This window comes from Eubalaena glacialis, chromosome 3, assembly GCF_028564815.1.
Source record: "Eubalaena glacialis isolate mEubGla1 chromosome 3, mEubGla1.1.hap2.+ XY, whole genome shotgun sequence".
Classification (NCBI taxonomy): Eukaryota; Metazoa; Chordata; class Mammalia; order Artiodactyla; family Balaenidae; genus Eubalaena; species Eubalaena glacialis.
In genome coordinates this window covers 97093788-97111176 of record NC_083718.1, presented here as the reverse complement: position 1 = coordinate 97111176, position 17389 = coordinate 97093788, and the positions used below count along the sequence as shown (strand labels likewise).

At 34.9% G+C, this 17389-nt stretch overlaps 1 protein-coding gene across 3 annotated transcripts in view; it reads left to right on the top strand.

The window, feature by feature from the left end:
- The window catches only part of CEPT1 (choline/ethanolamine phosphotransferase 1), a 36768-nt gene that overhangs the window by 3346 nt on the left and 16033 nt on the right, over nucleotides 1-17389 (top strand). For 2 of the 3 annotated variants that reach the window (XM_061183715.1, XM_061183717.1), the window contains exons 2-4: nucleotides 3551-3960; nucleotides 8614-8761; nucleotides 10700-10841. In XM_061183715.1, coding sequence (XP_061039698.1) covers nucleotides 3622-3960; nucleotides 8614-8761; nucleotides 10700-10841 — 629 coding nt within the window. In that variant the 5' untranslated portion in view covers nucleotides 3551-3621. Of the gene's footprint in view, nucleotides 1-3550; nucleotides 3961-8613; nucleotides 8762-10699; nucleotides 10842-17210; nucleotides 17296-17389 lie in introns of all 3 variants that reach the window. The other variant, XM_061183716.1, reaches the window with a different exon arrangement.

Sequence of the window (17389 nt, the reverse complement as noted above, 5' to 3'; positions counted from 1 at the left end):
GAATCTTTTCAAGCTAATTGATGGCTTTCTATAACATCAGAATAAAATCTTAACTCCTTGCCAAAGTCTATAAACCTCTGCATTGTCTGGCTTTTCAAACTTTATTTTATCCCACTCTTTCACATGGTTTACTATTGCCCAGCCATAGTGATCCCAGAGGTATGAATAAGAAAGATAAGCTCACTCTTGGGTCAGGGCCTGTTCTCCCTTTCTTGGACTGTTCTTCCTCTTGCTTTTGGAATGGCTAGCTCCTTCTCTTCCTCTGAATTTGGTATAAATGCTTCATCTTCATAGTCTTCAACCACCTTATCTAATAAAATGTGCACCCTCAGCTATTTCCTGGCTCCATACCTTGTTTTCTCCATAATGCCCATCACAGTGTGTAATGTTATTTGCTTGTTTACCTTCTTTTAGTTATTTTCCCATTGGACATGGGAGCTGGGACCATGTCTGTCTTGTTTACTGCACTCAGACATTGGTTTAATGCGTTTGAAACTTGGAATCCATTTTCTCATAAAAACTTATGACTGGTGGCTAGGTTTCTAGGCTAACCAGCAATAATTTTAATTTCTTGCATTAATTTTTTAGTTCCTTATAGTGTGGGTAGAAAAATGACATTTTCTCCTCAACCCTTTGGGCATAAACTTGACGTTAGATAAAAATCTCAAGTGGCTAAAGTAATTTTTGTAATGTTTGTACCTCCTTTCCATATTCCCATCTCACATCCTTTTCCTCTTTCTCTCCATAGAGTCTGCTCTTCTATTGTAGCACCCTACACTGTCCTGCTCCCTTGGTATGCTTGCTTTTCACTTGCTGAAATTCAGAAATGCCTCTTTTTTCCTGATATGGTTTTCGTGGCAATAGCCTCCTGGTCTCAGGTGATGGGAGGAAGGAAGAGTGGAGATGGATCTGTGGTAGTAACAGCAACCTCTGTGGCTACCTGTTGAAAGCAAAGTAGCTAACTATATGTCAGTGGCAACTTGTATGTGAATTTTTATTTGAAATCTTGTTACTAATAAGCTTCATGGAGATAGTGTTCCAAATTGAAATATTCTTTTTTTTAATGTATGAATTATATAATGACTAGATCTAGAAAGGTTTGTCAAAATGTAGATTTTTCTAAAAGAGAAATAGAAGGAAAAAAAAAATCTAGGTCAGAAGGGGAAAACACTTAGAAGGAAAGTATCAGTTTATCAAATAGTCCTGCCAAATGCTCAAACTTAAAACCATTAGGATCAGTTGCTTGTAGCTGTTTAGTGCCAGAAGCAGGCCAGCATCCTCAATATGTCACTTTTTAACTATAGGAGAATGGAACACTGCAATAATAAAATATAAATTGAGTTGGCTAAACTTTTTATTCCCATTTTAAGTGGAAATCCATAAGAGCTGATTGATTATAGCTCACCAAATATGAAAATACATCATTCAATTTGACTTTTGAAAATTTGGCTGCTTTATAGTACAGTATTTTGGTGGTTATCAGTCTGTCATTTCATCTAAAATGGTTTTGTAACCAGTTGTTTGACATTGTATAAATATTACTTTAAAACAGTTTTAATCAGTTGCTTTTGGTACAGTTGGGTGTGTGGAAGAGTTCTTTGAAATAGTAGGAAATTAGCTTTCATTTGCCTTGGCTTGAAAATTATTACAATATTTTTATTTCAGAGCACTTCAGTTAGTTAAATTGGGGTACTGATGATTCTTTTGAGGTTTTTGAAAATTTATTTAAGTCAGTTAATGACTACAATAACTATTCTTTAAACCAATTATTGAGATACATGATTGAGGTTTGGGATGCCACTTTAGATCATTCGTGACATTGAAATTTTGGAATTTGTTGTTTTTGGGAATAGAGAGAAGTCGTGGGCATGTTTTGCTACCAGGTCCATTGTTGAGATGTCCTAGACCCTGTATCACATTCTGTGTTCCCACAGTGCAGCATTTCCGGGAATTTCATATTGCATTCTGGATAGCTTTCTGCCAGAAGATCAGAGTACACCTGTGTTGGTTCAGTGCCACTACCCTTTTAGTTCTATTAAGATTTTCCTTTTTTTTTTTTTTTCCTTTTTTAATCCTTTTATGGCTTCTCTTCCTGCTCACTAACCATGAGTTTCCCACAATGTTCTTTATTCTTTTCCTTTTCTCTTCATACTTAATGCCTTCAAGAAATTTTCTACTTTCTAGTCTTTAACTAGACTTTAGCTTCCAAGTTGAAAACTTGAAATTTCGATCTCTTACCCAAACTCCAGTCATTTGATTTTGTCTAAAACATCTCTACTTAAAAGTTGCATGTATGTCTTTCCTACTCTCATCCCGAGATCCCCTCTCACCCACACCCGCCAAAAGCCAAAATAACAAACTGATTTTCCTTCCAAACTCTCCTTTTTGACAGTAGTACCACTAGTCTTTGACTGTTGATTTCTTTTTTCTTCTACTTATTTACCCCTCATATCTAATTCCTAAGTACCTCCTCTTGATTCTTTCTTCTAAGTAGAAATTACTTATAGATTTGACTGTCTTTCGTATTTCCATTTTTACCACCCTACTCTAGGCCCTCACCACTTCAAACCTTTGATATCACCATACTGATTTTTAAGTGTTAAACTTATTGTTTTCTTACATTGGTTAATAACTTATGATAATTATGTTATTTCTGATCTTTTCGAAGTCAAGTGCAAGTACTTCAGGGATTTAAATTTAAGTTTTTTTATGAACAGTCACACTTAATGCAGTTACAGTTTTTTCTTACTACTTCAATTTATCAGGTCACTGCTAACACATAAATAGTGTCTTCTTAAAGTTAATTTTTTTCATTGTTGTTTATCCCCTCCTGGAATATCATCTATATCCCTTTCCACTAATAAGTTTTATCTTTTAATTTAAACAGAAACCTTGTGTTTGTTTGAACCTTACTTACCAGCTGTATGAGTTTGGACAAGTTAATTAGCCTCTCTGTGCCTTAGTTTCATTTTCTGTAAAAATAGGGATAATTAATAGTCTTTACCTTCTGTGGTTGTTGTGAGGATTAGATGAGTTAATATATAAAACTTGCTTAAAGTGTTTAGTACATAGTAAGTGCTCAATAAATATTAGCTATTCACATTAAATAAATATCTAGTTTAAGACGCATTTGATTCAAGTCATTCCTCCACTATTAAGACTAATTTGCTAGCTGTCTTTGGGTACGCCTTGGACCTCAGTTTTTCATATATGTGAAATGATTAGGTCATTTCTAGGATTTTCTTTCGATTTATACTACTGAAAGCAGTGTGAGATAGAAACAAGAAGATCATGAGCTTCGAAGTCAGATAAACTATAAGGTAACAGGAAGCATACTACTATTAAAATTCTTAATATTTTTCACTTAAAAGTGAGGTTATATGACTTCTTTTGGCTTACATCATCAATAAGAATTAGAGCTAAAAACAGATCCCTGGTTTTCTGATCCCTGTTTAATATGTAATATTCTATTACCAGTTTGATTTTTTTTTTAATTTACTGACATTGATATAAATAGTGGCTGATGAATATATCTTTTTTTTTTCCCCAGGTAAAGACTATCCACAAAAACCTATAAAACAAGATAAATTATACTCCCTAAATTAAAAAAAGGCAAGATCCATGAGTGGGCATCGGTCAACAAGGAGACGATGTGGAGATTCTCACCCGGAGTCCCCTCTGGGCTTCGGGCATATGAGTACTCCAGGGTGTGTATTAAATAAATTGTTTCAGTTACCTACACCACCATTGTCAAGACACCAACTTAAGCGGCTAGAAGAACACAGGTATCAGAGTGCTGGACGGTCCCTGCTTGAGCCCTTAATGCAAGGGTATTGGGAATGGCTAGTTGGAAGAGTTCCCTCCTGGATTGCCCCAAATCTCATCACGATCATTGGATTGTCAATAAACATCTGTACAACTGTTTTATTAGTCTTCTACTGTCCTACAGCTACAGAGCAGGTAAGAGGAATTTCTTTAATAACAGATATAAACATTTATTGCATGCCAGAAACCCTATAATTGGGATTTTTCGGTCATTTAACTAAAGGTAAGATAATCTGACAGCTATTTGTCAGCTGTTTTAAAGTATCCTATCATATATATCATTAATAAAGCTCATAGCTACAACCTACTTTATATACACTATGCTTATGAGAAACCAGAAGCAAAGTGTGGACTCTGATCCCAGTAGATAAATTAATGTTAGTTGAGATTAACATGTAAAATATTCCTTTAAAATCAGTAAGTCTCAATTCTTTAAAAAAGAGTTTTATCCCATTTTTTAAAAATGGCTAATAAAGTCTTAGCAAAGTTTAAAATGATCAGAGAGGAAAGTCTGTGGTAGTAAGATGGCACAGCTATAAATCAGTCTTATCAAAAGTATTCTCTTGATTCCAGTAAGAGTTATTGAATATCCCTTTTCCCTTCCTGTAAACATATGTGGCTGATAACCTCAGGAGTATCTCTCTTATTCTAAGAAGGCAAAAGAAGTGTAAGAAGGAAACAGTATAATGTATTTCCTGCTCTGTATCCTGCTATGGCTGCCATTAAAAAAAGGGAAGCATGGTATTGCTTACGAAGACTCTCCCTGGGCCTTCTCAAATATAAGTCTCTCCACTGCTATTCCCTCTTTTACATTCTCTACTCACTTCTTAAAATCAAAACTGAAACTAGAGCCCTTCATCTGAATGGGTAAATTGATGTTTAATTGATTTTAAAATGTTCTTGTCAAAAAGTGAACTAAGGTAGTTTGGTAGATGAAGGAGAATCAAAAACATTTATTGTTCCTGTATTAATCAGAATGATCAACCACAGGTAAACCAAGAAGATAGAAGGTGATCCTCAACTAAAGCTGTTAAAAGTGACTGAACCATGTAAATCATAATGGCCACAACATTCCTTGTCTTGTTTTAAGCTTGAAGTAATTTTTTTTTAATGTAGTCTTTTCAGATGATTTTTTGAGATAAAATTATCACCATTCAATCCTTTATACCTTTCTGTTTTCATTAATTCATTTGTTACCACATATAGCTCTTAAAGTAGCTATTGAGGGTCACAGTTACCTATAAAACATACTTTGTTTTTGTTTTTTGTCTTTTGCCAGATGTTTATTTTCCCCTCACCATTGAATACCTTTATTTTAATTCCTCTTCTACTATACAGGTACAGTTTATACAGATTGTATGGATATATTTCTGGTTTCCCCTCATTTTCTTAACTATCTTGCTTTACATCAATCAATAAACTTAAAAATAAACACCAGTACAATTGTTTAAATATGTCCTGGGATTCTTCATCACATTCTTTGAGCTGTTTTACTCGTGGCTTACTTGAGGACCTGACATCTACTTGCAGAGGAATCTGGTCCAGATCTCGCACATCCTTAGAGGTACAGAAGAACAGGGAACTGGGTTGGTTCCAGTTGAAGCCTTCTAAGTCCTAAACTAGTTCCAGGATGGGGGTCAGGGAATGAGAGCAGGTTGGAGGGTAGCTTGACCACGAATAGCCATTTATTCAACACCCAGAGTATACCAGGCACCATGTTCCCTATAATACTTTTCCTCAGCCTCTCTTCTTAAGTGATTTGGAATTATTAGAGTAACCTTAGAATTAGTTAAATCTTTGGGGAAACTTCCAGAATAGGAACTACACTAATCACAGAGAACTTTTCAGAGTGCTCCTGGGAGGAATCAAGGTGGAATATGACTGTTCAGTAATAGTTTCCTGATTGATACATTTGGTGTATCAGGCTCTTAACCCAGCTGAGACCATACTGGCTCCTGAATGAGAAGGCTTTCTTCTTAAAACACCTATGAGAGTTGTGAAATAATGGAAACAAGGAAGAAATATATAAATATTAGTTTAGCGTTCTACAGATTGACTGGAAGAAAGAAAAGTCCAAAGACAAGAAGGCTTTGCTCTCTCTTATATATGTAATAACCGTCTTGCTGTTTTCTAGGATTATGTATATACTAATACTTGAAGTTGTCTCTGTTGCAGAGTAACACTTTTCCCCATTAAAATCCTAAAACCCCCAAGAAGTTCCTTGTTTTCTAGTCCCCTAAAGCAGTACTGTTCAATAGAAATTTCTGTGATGATGGTAGTGTTCTGTGTCTGTGTTGTCTGATATTGAGGCCATAGATACTTCTGGCTATTGAACACTTGAACTGTACCTAGCAACTGAGGAACTGAATTTTTGGTTTTATTTAATTTTAATGAATTTAAACTAAAATAATCACAGATGTCTGGCTAATGGCCATTGTATAGGACAGTGCAGCTCTAGAGAGTTACTGGATTCCTCTAAGAGTAAGAAGCAGTAGACCCAAAGTCTAGAAGGTAGAGTTCTTAGTCACATAAGATAAATCACTTAGTCCAGTGTGCTGGCATGTAAACTATGGTTACATAACCACAGTTATTGTTTTCCATGTTTGTAACTCGAGCCTGGGGGAGCTATGTACGATGATCCTTTTAGCAACCTCAGTGTTTTAAAATATGAGATTCCAAGAAAACATCTAAGAGAAGATCTTTACCTTTAATAACTGAGATCTAAATAGACCTCTGTCAGAGAGATACCTCTTTGCAGTACAGAATATACTGAATATTTTTTGCAGCTCTGAATAGTTTTTTTTTTTTAAAGAATTTCACTTTTTATTTATTTATTTATTTTTGGCTGTGTTGGGTCTTCGTTTCTGTGCAAGGGCTTTCTCTAGTTGCGGCAAGCGAGGGCCACTCTTCATCGCGGTGCGGGGGCCTCTCACTATCGCGGCCTCTCGTTGCGGAGCACAGGCTCCGGACGCGCAGGCTCAGTAGTTGTTGCACACGGACTTAGCCGCTCTGCGGCATGCGGGTTCTTCCCAGACCAGGGCTCGAACCCGTGTCCCCTGCATTGGCAGGCAGATTCTCAACCACTGCGCCACCAGGGAAGCCCTCTGAGTAGTTTTAATTTGCAGCCCTGAGCATTTAATACAGTTAACTTGATAACCAATATCTGAGAAATATCTTGTGGTTATAAAAATTTTTTCATGGCCTGGGCGTGGGAAAATAGTAAAAAGTGATGCAAAACACTCTGACATTCTTACAGAGAACAGACCAAATAGAAGCTCTCCTTTTTTATTTATTTATTTATTTATTTTATTTGTTTTTGGCTGCATTGGGTCTCTTGCGCGCAGGCTTTCTCTAGTTGCGTCTAGCGGGGGCTACTCTTTGTTGTGGTGCACGGGCTTCTCATTGCAGTGGCTTCTCTTGTCGTGCAGTACAGGCTCTAGGCACGCAGGCTTCAGTAGTTGTGGCAGGCGGGCTCAGTAGTTGTGGCTCGCGGGCTCTAGAGGACAGGCTCAGTAGTTGTGGCACGTGGGCTTAGTTGTTGCTCCGTGGCATGTGGGATCTTTCCGGACCAGGGCTCGAACCCATGTCCCCTGCATTGGCAGGCAGATTCTTTACCACTGCACCACCAGGGAAGTCCCAAAGCTCTCCTTTTTTAATTCACTACATTTAAATTCAATATTAGTGGTTCAGTTTCTGTCTGGGAAAAGAGAAACCATTCCTTGAAAATGTGACCATAAATATTTGAAAAATAATATAAGCACTCTGTCTAGTAAGTAGATCATTATTTTCCTAGTGTTGTTTCATGGAACATTGAAGAGATGTGTTTAAAAATAAGTTACGTGCGGGACTTCCCTGGTAGCACAGTGGCTAAGAATCTGCCTGCCAATGCAGGGGACATGGGTTTGAGCCCTGATCCGGAAAGATCCCATATGCCACGGAACAGCTAAGCCCATGCGCCACAACTACTGAGCCTGCTCTCTAGAGCCTGCAAACCACAACTACTGAGCCCACATGCCACAACTACTGAAGCCCGCGTGCCTAGAGCCCGTGCTCCGAACAAGGGAAGCCACCGCAATGAGAAGCCTGCACACCGCAACAGAGAGTAGTCCCCACTCGCTGCAACTAGGGAAAGCCCGCCCGCAGCAACGAAGACCCAACACAGCCAAAAATAAAAAAATAAAAATAAATAAAATAAATAAATTTATAAAAAATAATAAATAAGTTACATGCTCAAATAAGTTTGGGAAATGGCAGCATGTTGTATCCCCCTTGAATATGCACAATATGCATTAATGAGTAATCACAATATGCATTAGCAATCTTAAGGGCTGGAAGAAGTCCGGCAGTTGAGAAATCTGTTTAACATTGTTTAATCCAATGTTTCCCAAGTGAGTTTAGCATGGAAATTTTCTTTTCGTGTAATATCTATAAGCGTCTTGAAAGATACAATTTGGGAAAAACTGTACTGTATTATTCATTAATTGATTCTTAGACTCTAAATGTTAGGAGAAATCTTATAGAAGTTACCTAGCCTAATCTCTCATGGGATTTCTGTATTATCCCTGTGAAGTAGTTATCCAGCATCTGTTTGAGTACCCCTACAAAGCAAGGAATTTTAATTCTCTTATAATTCTGAAGTTTTTCATTATGTAGCACCTGGATCTTCTCTCCCATAGCCTCCAACTTCTCTGGAGAATGAAGATAAAATATCTGCAAGTAAAAATACATTAGCCAGATATAGTAATTAATATGTCTTTTTACTCTTGCTTTTCTTATTTTATTTCACAGGCACCTCTGTGGGCATATATTGCTTGTGCATGTGGCCTTTTCATTTACCAGTCTTTGGATGCTATAGATGGGAAACAGGCAAGAAGAACCAATAGCAGTTCTCCTTTGGGAGAACTTTTTGATCATGGGTGTGATTCACTATCAACAGGTATTGTTGATTTTTTAATATTAATGATTAACAGAGTTAAAAAGAATATGATAAACAGCGATAACAAGATAAATAAGAGGTTCCTGGTGTTATAATAGTTATCAGAGTAAGTGGTTTTTTATATTAAAAGTTTTAGTATTTTCAAAAAATATAAATCTGGTTAATATTTGTTCATTATTTGGTGGTATTGGGAAATTTAGAAATTAATTTCTACTTAAGTTATTTTTAACCCTAAATATTATTGTTTTGGCACCTGTTGTTTTTAAATTCTAAGGGCATAATTGTTATGAAAAAATCTCATAAATTATAGACGAGAGTTCAATAATGGGAGACTAGGAAATTCGTAGTCTTTATATTTAAATGGATATTATGTAGACACTTAAAATTACGTTGTAGATTTGGAGTATAACTCTGATAATGGGCTTGGATGAAAAGACTAGAAAAAAATACACTAAGGTGCTAGCAATAGATAAGTTACTATAATTAGATTATACGTAGTATGTCTTTATTTGTACCATTTAAAAAATAATATTTCGGTAGTTTTTTAGAGGGAAAAAAGAAATTTAGAAATTAAGTGACAGCTTCTAACTAGTCTTTCTTTCAAGAAATCCCCTCACCCTGACTTCCCACCTGCCCACAACACACACACACTTACTTTTTATTTAGCAGCTCAGTTGGTTTCTTGTCATTTGGCATAGCATTTAAAATATTTTAAAAGAAGCAAACAAAAACCCTTGATGGTTTTACCTTGTGAACTCAGATTCACAGATGTAGGTGTATATTAAAATCATTGTTTCAGTGTATCCTGACAGCAGCTTGCTTAGTAGAGGGGAAGGAACAGCTAAGCTCTTATAAAGGCTAGTTGGGCATCTTGAAAGGCTATTATAATTTAATTAGTTGGCAGCAGAATGATAGGTGTCCTCTGTTTTTTAAGTGATAGTCATTTTTGCATTGTAGTTTGAGTTCCAAACTTTTATAGGAAGTCCTTTTTTTTTTTTTAATGTATATTACCCATAATGAAATCTGCTAAATAAGAAAAGACAACCATCTATCTAAAGCTACTAGGTCCCTTTGTGAATTATCTAGGCCTTTTGTTTTTCTTTCTTTTTGACCTTCTGCCTTGTAATTTTTCACTGCCAACTGGTACTATAGAGTTGGGGGAATACAGACATACCTCAGAGATATTGTGGGTTCGGTTCCAGACCACCGCAATAAATATTGCAATAAAGCGAGACACACAAATTTTTTTGGTTTCCCAGTGTATATAAAAGATATTTTTACACTACACTTTAGTCTGTTAACTGTGCAGTAGCATTATGTCTGGAAAAACAATGTACATACCTTAATTAAAAAATACTTTATTGCTAAAAAAATGCTATCATCTGAGCCTTCAGCAAGTTGTAATCTTTTTGCAGTTGTAACATCAAAGATCACTGATCAGAAATCATCATGACAAATATAATAATAATGAAAAAAGTTTGAAATATTTTAAGAATTACCAAAATGTGACACAGAGATACTAAGTGAACAAATGCTGTTGGAAAAAAAATGGCACTGATAGACTTGCTCAATGCAGGGTTGCCATAAACCTTTAACTGGTAAAAAAAAAAAAAAAAAAAAAAATGCAGTATCTGGAAGCATAGTATCTGCAAAGTGTAATAAAATGAGATATGCCTGTACTCCAAAAAATGCTAAAGTATTTTAGTTGCTTTCAAGAAGTTTGGTTCCACTAAGTGGTGTAATGAAAGAAGACATTGAAATTACAGGGTAAATGATAATGTAAAAGATTATATCCTACTTTCCTGTTTGCATAGATAACTGAGAGAAGACTGTACGTTCACAGCATGTTTTCTTTTTGCCTCATGTAAAATCATTTCCAGCTCAGTTAATGTTTGTCATTCAGATTTTTCAGTTTTCATTGTGATCTTTCTTTTTCAGTTTTCGTGGTTCTTGGAACTTGTATTGCAGTGCAACTAGGGACAAACCCTGACTGGATGTTTTTTTGTTGTTTTGCTGGGACATTCATGTTCTATTGTGCACATTGGCAAACATATGTTTCTGGAACATTGCGATTTGGAATGTAAGTAACACTTAATGGTGATTTTGTTTTCTCTTTCAAATATGTAGAATGTTGCTTATAGGTATTTGAGTATTAGGACTTGATTAAATCACTAGTTTAGTAAATAAAAGAAGTTTAAAACTCTCATTATTTTAGCTACTATGTAACAGTCTCAATCATGTGTCCTTCTGTCACACTTTTTAAAAGGAGATATTAGAACCTCCCAACCAATATTTTTAAAGTAACATGAAAAACAGTAGGCCCTTCACTCATATCCACTGAATTTCCCTCAGACAAATTCATTTTTCTTTTTCCCCACTGTTATTCACCTTAACACTGTGTTTTACTTTGACACATGAAAATGTATTTTCAGGAAAGAAAAGATAGTTTACGAAAGCAAAGAGCAACTCTTTATCTCTAAATATCATAGCTTAATTAGATTTTATTCTTTTCACATCGTTTTATTTATAAATCTATAAATATCTAAGCTCTTGATAATTTAGTGGATATGAGCACACCATATACATTACTACTGCCAACAAAATGCCTAACAATTTAAAAAATGAAATAGAAACTTTCTTCAAACTCCAAAGTGAATAGTTCCTACCTGGTGATTAGTACTTTTCCGTAAATATTAATGAGTAAACCAGTCTTGGAACAAGGTTAAGGATGGAATTCACCAACTGGTGTTTAATTAAGTATCACAGATGCTATTTACACTGCTCAAGTTAGTCTTTTATTTTTTTCACGGTGTAGGATTAAAAGATAACTTGAGAAAAGACTCTGAAAACTTCATGGAATATCAATATAAAAATCTTGATGTCAAATGATAGGAGAATATCTTAACCTAATCTCTCATTAAGGCGAATCATTAATGAATTTTAAAATTTTAGATCACTGATAAACTTAGTTTTCTAGGCCTTGAAAAAGCCAGAATGCATAGAAATTTTTAGCTGTTCCCTACAAGTTCACTTCAGGTGATTTTTGCTAACCTTATTTAAGTAGAATTTAAGATGTTCTTATGACAGTAAATGAATAATTATTAATACTTTGGATGTTAACTAAAAGACATGTCTTGGAAGAATTTAAAAATAAAGGGATTTAGAGAACATGTTTAAGGCACATCTCAAGTGACAATAGTGGACATGAGTGTCCAATTGAAAACTGTATGCCTTTGCATTCATCAGCAGTTTATAAAATGATCTATGCTCAGAAAATATGGAAGATATCTGATATTAAAAAAGAGCAGTAATCGAAAATATTATATGCAGATGTTTTTCCTCAATATTTCCATAGCCTTTACATTATCTCAGTAATGTTTTCATAGTTTTTTTCTGCTTTAGGTAAAAAGCACAAATTATGATAGACTTCTAAGATCACTTGGTTTGCCCTAATTCAGTTTTAATTGTTAGTGATGTTACTGTTTTCAAAAATAGCAGAATTTGTAGTATCTGTTTTTCACATAGTTTATGTTTCATTGGTTATTATCTCGCAGTTAACTTTCAAACCCTTATTTTGAAAGCTTATCTAGCCCTAATTTATTTTCTTTCCCTTTCAAGTAAAGCAGCACCAGCTACATGGTGTAGGAACTGAAGGAAGGAAAGAAAATGAACCGTGGAAGCAAGGGAAGAGTTAAATAGACAGTGTTTTTAGGAGTGATTTGCTATCACAACTTTCTTTTTGCCGGTCTTAAAATTTCCCTTGCAGTGTATTCCTTTGATGAAATATGTACTTGAAGAACTGCAAGCAGTTCTATATTGTTAAATCATAAGATGCTTATAGGGGTGTGGCAGGAGATAAGGCTGGAGAAGATCCAGAAAATTGAGGGCCTTCTATGTCCTGCCAAGAACTGAGGGCTTTTTATCCTGAATCTATTGAGAACCTTTGCAGGACCTAAAGCAGGGAAATGACAAAAGTACCTTTCGGAAATATCAGTCTGGCAACAGTTCGGAGGGTGAATTGGAGTGGGCTGTGACAGAAGTAAGAAGATCCCTTAGGAGGCATCAGCATAATTAAATGTGAGGAACAATGAAATCTGAACTAGCACAATGACAGAGCTATCGAAGAGAAAGGGATAGGTTGGAGAGAGACTTAAGAGGTAGAAACTGTAGGACATAGTCTGTATTTGGTTATGGAGAATGAATGAGAGAGCAGAGACTGGAATGACCCTCAGTTCCCCTCCTTGGGTGGTTGGATGGAAGGTGGAGAAAGGCCCTGCAGGGAGAGGAACCTATTCAAAGGAATAGTTTGATCTAGAACATGTATGTGAGGGATCTTAGACATCCAAAGAGAATGAGAATAGCAGAAAACATAGAGAGCAAGCCTAGAAAGAAGCCCATGAAAATTATTGAACAGCCAGAGTAGGAGGACGCATACCAGAATGAAAAGCCAGTAGAGGGATGAATTTCAAAAGAGAACAATGCTAAGTGCTGCCAAGACTCAAAATGAGGCCAGACTGTAGGGAACAGAAGTGAACGAAATAAATAAGCACACAGTTAGTACAGGTTACTTATAAAATGTGTAGCTGGGATGGGAAGGAGCAAGGCATCAGTTAGAGGAGCAAACATGGGCTCAAAGGAAGAAGGAGTTTGTATTTTTAATGGGAAAATTTTGAACATACAGAAGAAACTGACTTAGAAAAGAGATTGAAGAGACCTGAAGAAGGGGGGGTGATTTATCGAGCTTAGACTGCTAAAAATGCAGGACCCAAAGGAGTAGAGTATCAGGCAGTTGGGACTAGATTAGGAGCACACTCTCCCTCTGAGACTGTAGTGCTTCCTTATAATGGTGTGAAAAAATATCTAGAAATATCGAGACCAGTTGGAATTAATTTCTCAATTTAAATTAAATATTTGTATTGTAAAGGATTTTTTAAAAATTGACTTTATTTATTTATTAAAATTGGCCGCGGCTTGCGGAATCTTAGTTCCCCGACAAGGGATCGAACCCGCGCCCTTGGCAGTGAAAGCATGGAGTCTTAACCACTGGACCTCCAAGGAATTCCCTAAGGGATTGGTTTTCATTTGGGAAAACTGTATACAATTTTCTGAAATCTTGCATCCACATTAAAGCAACACCGAATTTAGTTATTTTTAAAATTAAAAGCAAGCTACAACCTCCATGGAAATATACTGCGAGTGCTTTACATTTAAGGACATATTTATCAGAATACCAATGTAATGGAAACATATGGAATAATATAGATATTTCTAAAGTAGTTTTAAAAATGCCATTTTAGATTTCACATATTTTTTTTAAGAGCAGATATAATAGGCAGATGTATAGTAGCTTAAAAATTGAAGTAAAGTTTATATGTGTGGAAGAGAAAGTCCAAATTTTATTTATTTAATTAGGAAAGGTCAATTCTCAAATATAATTTGAGAAAAGAAATTTTTAAAAATCACTTGCTTTTTCTTCCTCCTTAGGGGAAAGCAGCCTTAGGCATCTTAGGAATTTTATTTTAAAACATTTTTATTTTAATTGTTTTATTTTGATATTTATACACGAGTGACAAAAAAATCACGAGGTTTCTTTAATATATATATAAAAAATCCAGGTTGTTATATGTTTAATAACCTTATAAAATAGTATATTTACCAAAGAAGAAATTTTGTTTTTCTTAGTCTCCTAATATCCCTATTTTTAGTTTTTAAGTGTACTTGCACAAAAATTGGCATAATAATTTATCCATAACTAAATAATTTTCATTCACAGTCAGGTATTGTGAAAAAACCAATGTGATTTGGATACTTCCTCCCTGAAATTATGAGCTATATCTTTGTTCTGATCACTAAAATCTTGATTTGCTAAAAGCTGCCTTGCACAGAGAATATCAGTACTTGTCACAGCTAGACAGACCTCTGTCCTGACATTGCTTCTGGAATGAGTAAGTAGACAGCTGATGGAGATGGGTACTGCTCATGGGGACCTTCCAGACCCAGCTTAGACCTTTAGGATTTTTACTAGCCTGGATATAAAAAACTGAGGGAGGGATATGGGCTTAGAGGCTAGAACTTCATAGAAGGATTGGGTTAGTGGAAGAAGAGAAGAATTATGAGTTGAAGCTCATTTGTAAACGTTTGTAAAATATTCTTTTAATGTATATGGATTATATTAAATGGAAGAGTTCACATTTCTTAAGACCTAAACCCTCTATATCCAGATACTTTTAAATATATAACTTGTATGTATAGAATCATTTTTATAAATTAAATGCTTAGAAACCCTAAACAATCTATAATAAGGCTATATTTATGTAAAACATAGGTCTTAAAAAAATCTTACACACTGTGAAAGGTAAAACTCTTAAGTTATCGTTTCAGAAAAAAAATACTCTTGTTATCTTTTTGGGAGAGAATAAAAGAAAGGAATTATAATAGATTGAACTCAGGCCAGTGTGTCTTGCCTCAAGTGTTATCTCCAAATTATCTGTATATCAGCTTGGGCAAGGCCCATGACTTATGTGGGCCTCATTTCCCAATTTGTAACGTAAGAGTTTTGGATTACGTGATATCTAAGGTTTCTTCTGAGAGTCTATTACTTTTACTGATATTATTTCTAGTGTGCTTATTATTTATAGTTATAGCAGACAGAGTATCTTCACTTTATGACATTTTTCAACTCATGCATCTAGGGTTTCACATTTACATTAGCTAAAAAGCCTGCCACCAACATTTATTCCTATGTAAGTAAGTAACGTCTGGCTTTTTCTTTTCTGTAGTTAATTGAAAAAAGTTAATAGGCTGTGTATTTACTAGTAGTGTGACAAATGCAGTTCATCTTCATATCCAAATAACCTCTAAAGAATAAGTATTCAAAGACTTCCTACTTCCAAGTAATTAAAAACTGTTGTCTGTTATATTGGGTTGGCCAAAAAGTTTGTTCGAGTTTTTCCGTACGATGTTATAGAAAACCCCGAATGAACTTTTTGGCCAACCCAATACGTAATCCACTTTCTGTGGATTAAGAATTAGGAAATTTTCTATATATAAAATAGATAAACAATAAGGTCCTACTGTATAGCACAGGAAACTATATTCAATATCCTGTAATAAACCATAATGGAAAAGAATATGAAAAAGAATATAACTTATATATTTATAAAGTATGTTATGTAACATATACATACTATATATACATATTATTTTATATATACATATTATAATATATACATATTATATTTTATTAACTGAATCACTTTGCTACACACCAGAAACTAACACAACATTGTAAATCAGCTATACTTCAATAAAAAATAAAAGAATTAGGAAGTTTCCTACTGAATTCCTGTATAGGATCTGCCTATCTTTAAATGTTTAAGATTTATCACATGAATTATTAAATACCAGAGATTTTCCTTTTAGTTTCTAGTTTACCTGTTTTGTTTTGTTTTTTTCCTCAGCAATGATTCATTCATTTGGACTCTGCCCATTTAAATTTTATCAAATTATTATAGATAATATCCTAAAACAACTACAGCATTTGTATTAATGTAAAACCTAGATTGTAGTTTGAACTCTCAGATCATCAGGTAAAATCATGGACCTCTTTCTATCTCATTAGCATTCCTCAGTTCTTAATTTTGATTATGTAGTTTTTATTTGAAGCCTGTTCTATACTGCTCCTCTATTTCTGTCACCATTGAATTGGATGTTTTAACTATTTTTACGACTAATAAACTAATCCAATATAGTAGAGAGTTATAATGCTGATGGGGAATTAAGGGAAGAGAAAGGAAAAAGGATAAGATTCTTAGACTAGAGGTTATCAGGAAACAGGATAAGGAAATGGCCAATTTGATTTTTGCTTTGGCCATATCAAAAGAAGTCATACTTTCACTTTCCCTCTTGCCCTTTCCACATCCATGTGGTAATTCTACTGAAATAGCAGAGGTAGGAGCAGGATGAGGTGTGGAGAAGTGAAGTGTATAAGATGATTAGCGGTTTTTCAAGCACATAGATAGATGACTGTCCATTGGGGCTTCTGGGAAGCATTTCTATCCACAGGGAAGTCTGGATAGGTTCTGGCACTGAGGGGACCTATGTCACAGACAGTGTGATTATTTGGCAAGTAGTATTCACCATTCCTAGGTAATTAAGAATTGACTGCATTTTTAGTTCCAGTGTTTCCAGCTGCCTATTTATAAGTCATTTGTTCAGTGTATTAAGTTTTAAATTTTAAACTTTTATACTGTTTTGATTTGGGTAAGAAGTATACCTGTATGCATAAGGATAGTAATTGTACTGTATAAATTGTTTCATTGAATCTTTAGATGTCTTTATAAGGAGAATGCTACATTTTAAATCTATTTTTGCTACCTTGTTTTAGTAGGGCTCTTTAGCAAAAGCTCTGAGTAAAGTTATTTTGAAATGTTTGTTTCCTTATGCATAGATTCGATGTTACAGAGTCCCAGATCATAATTATAATATGCCAGCTTCTCACAGGAACCCTGGGTCCTTGGTTCTGGAACTTCACGGTAACTGCTAGAATATTCATGCTGTCCAGTGAACAATGACGTGAACTCAATAAAGACAGCACCTTTGTCATGCACAGAGTAATTTAAAAACAAA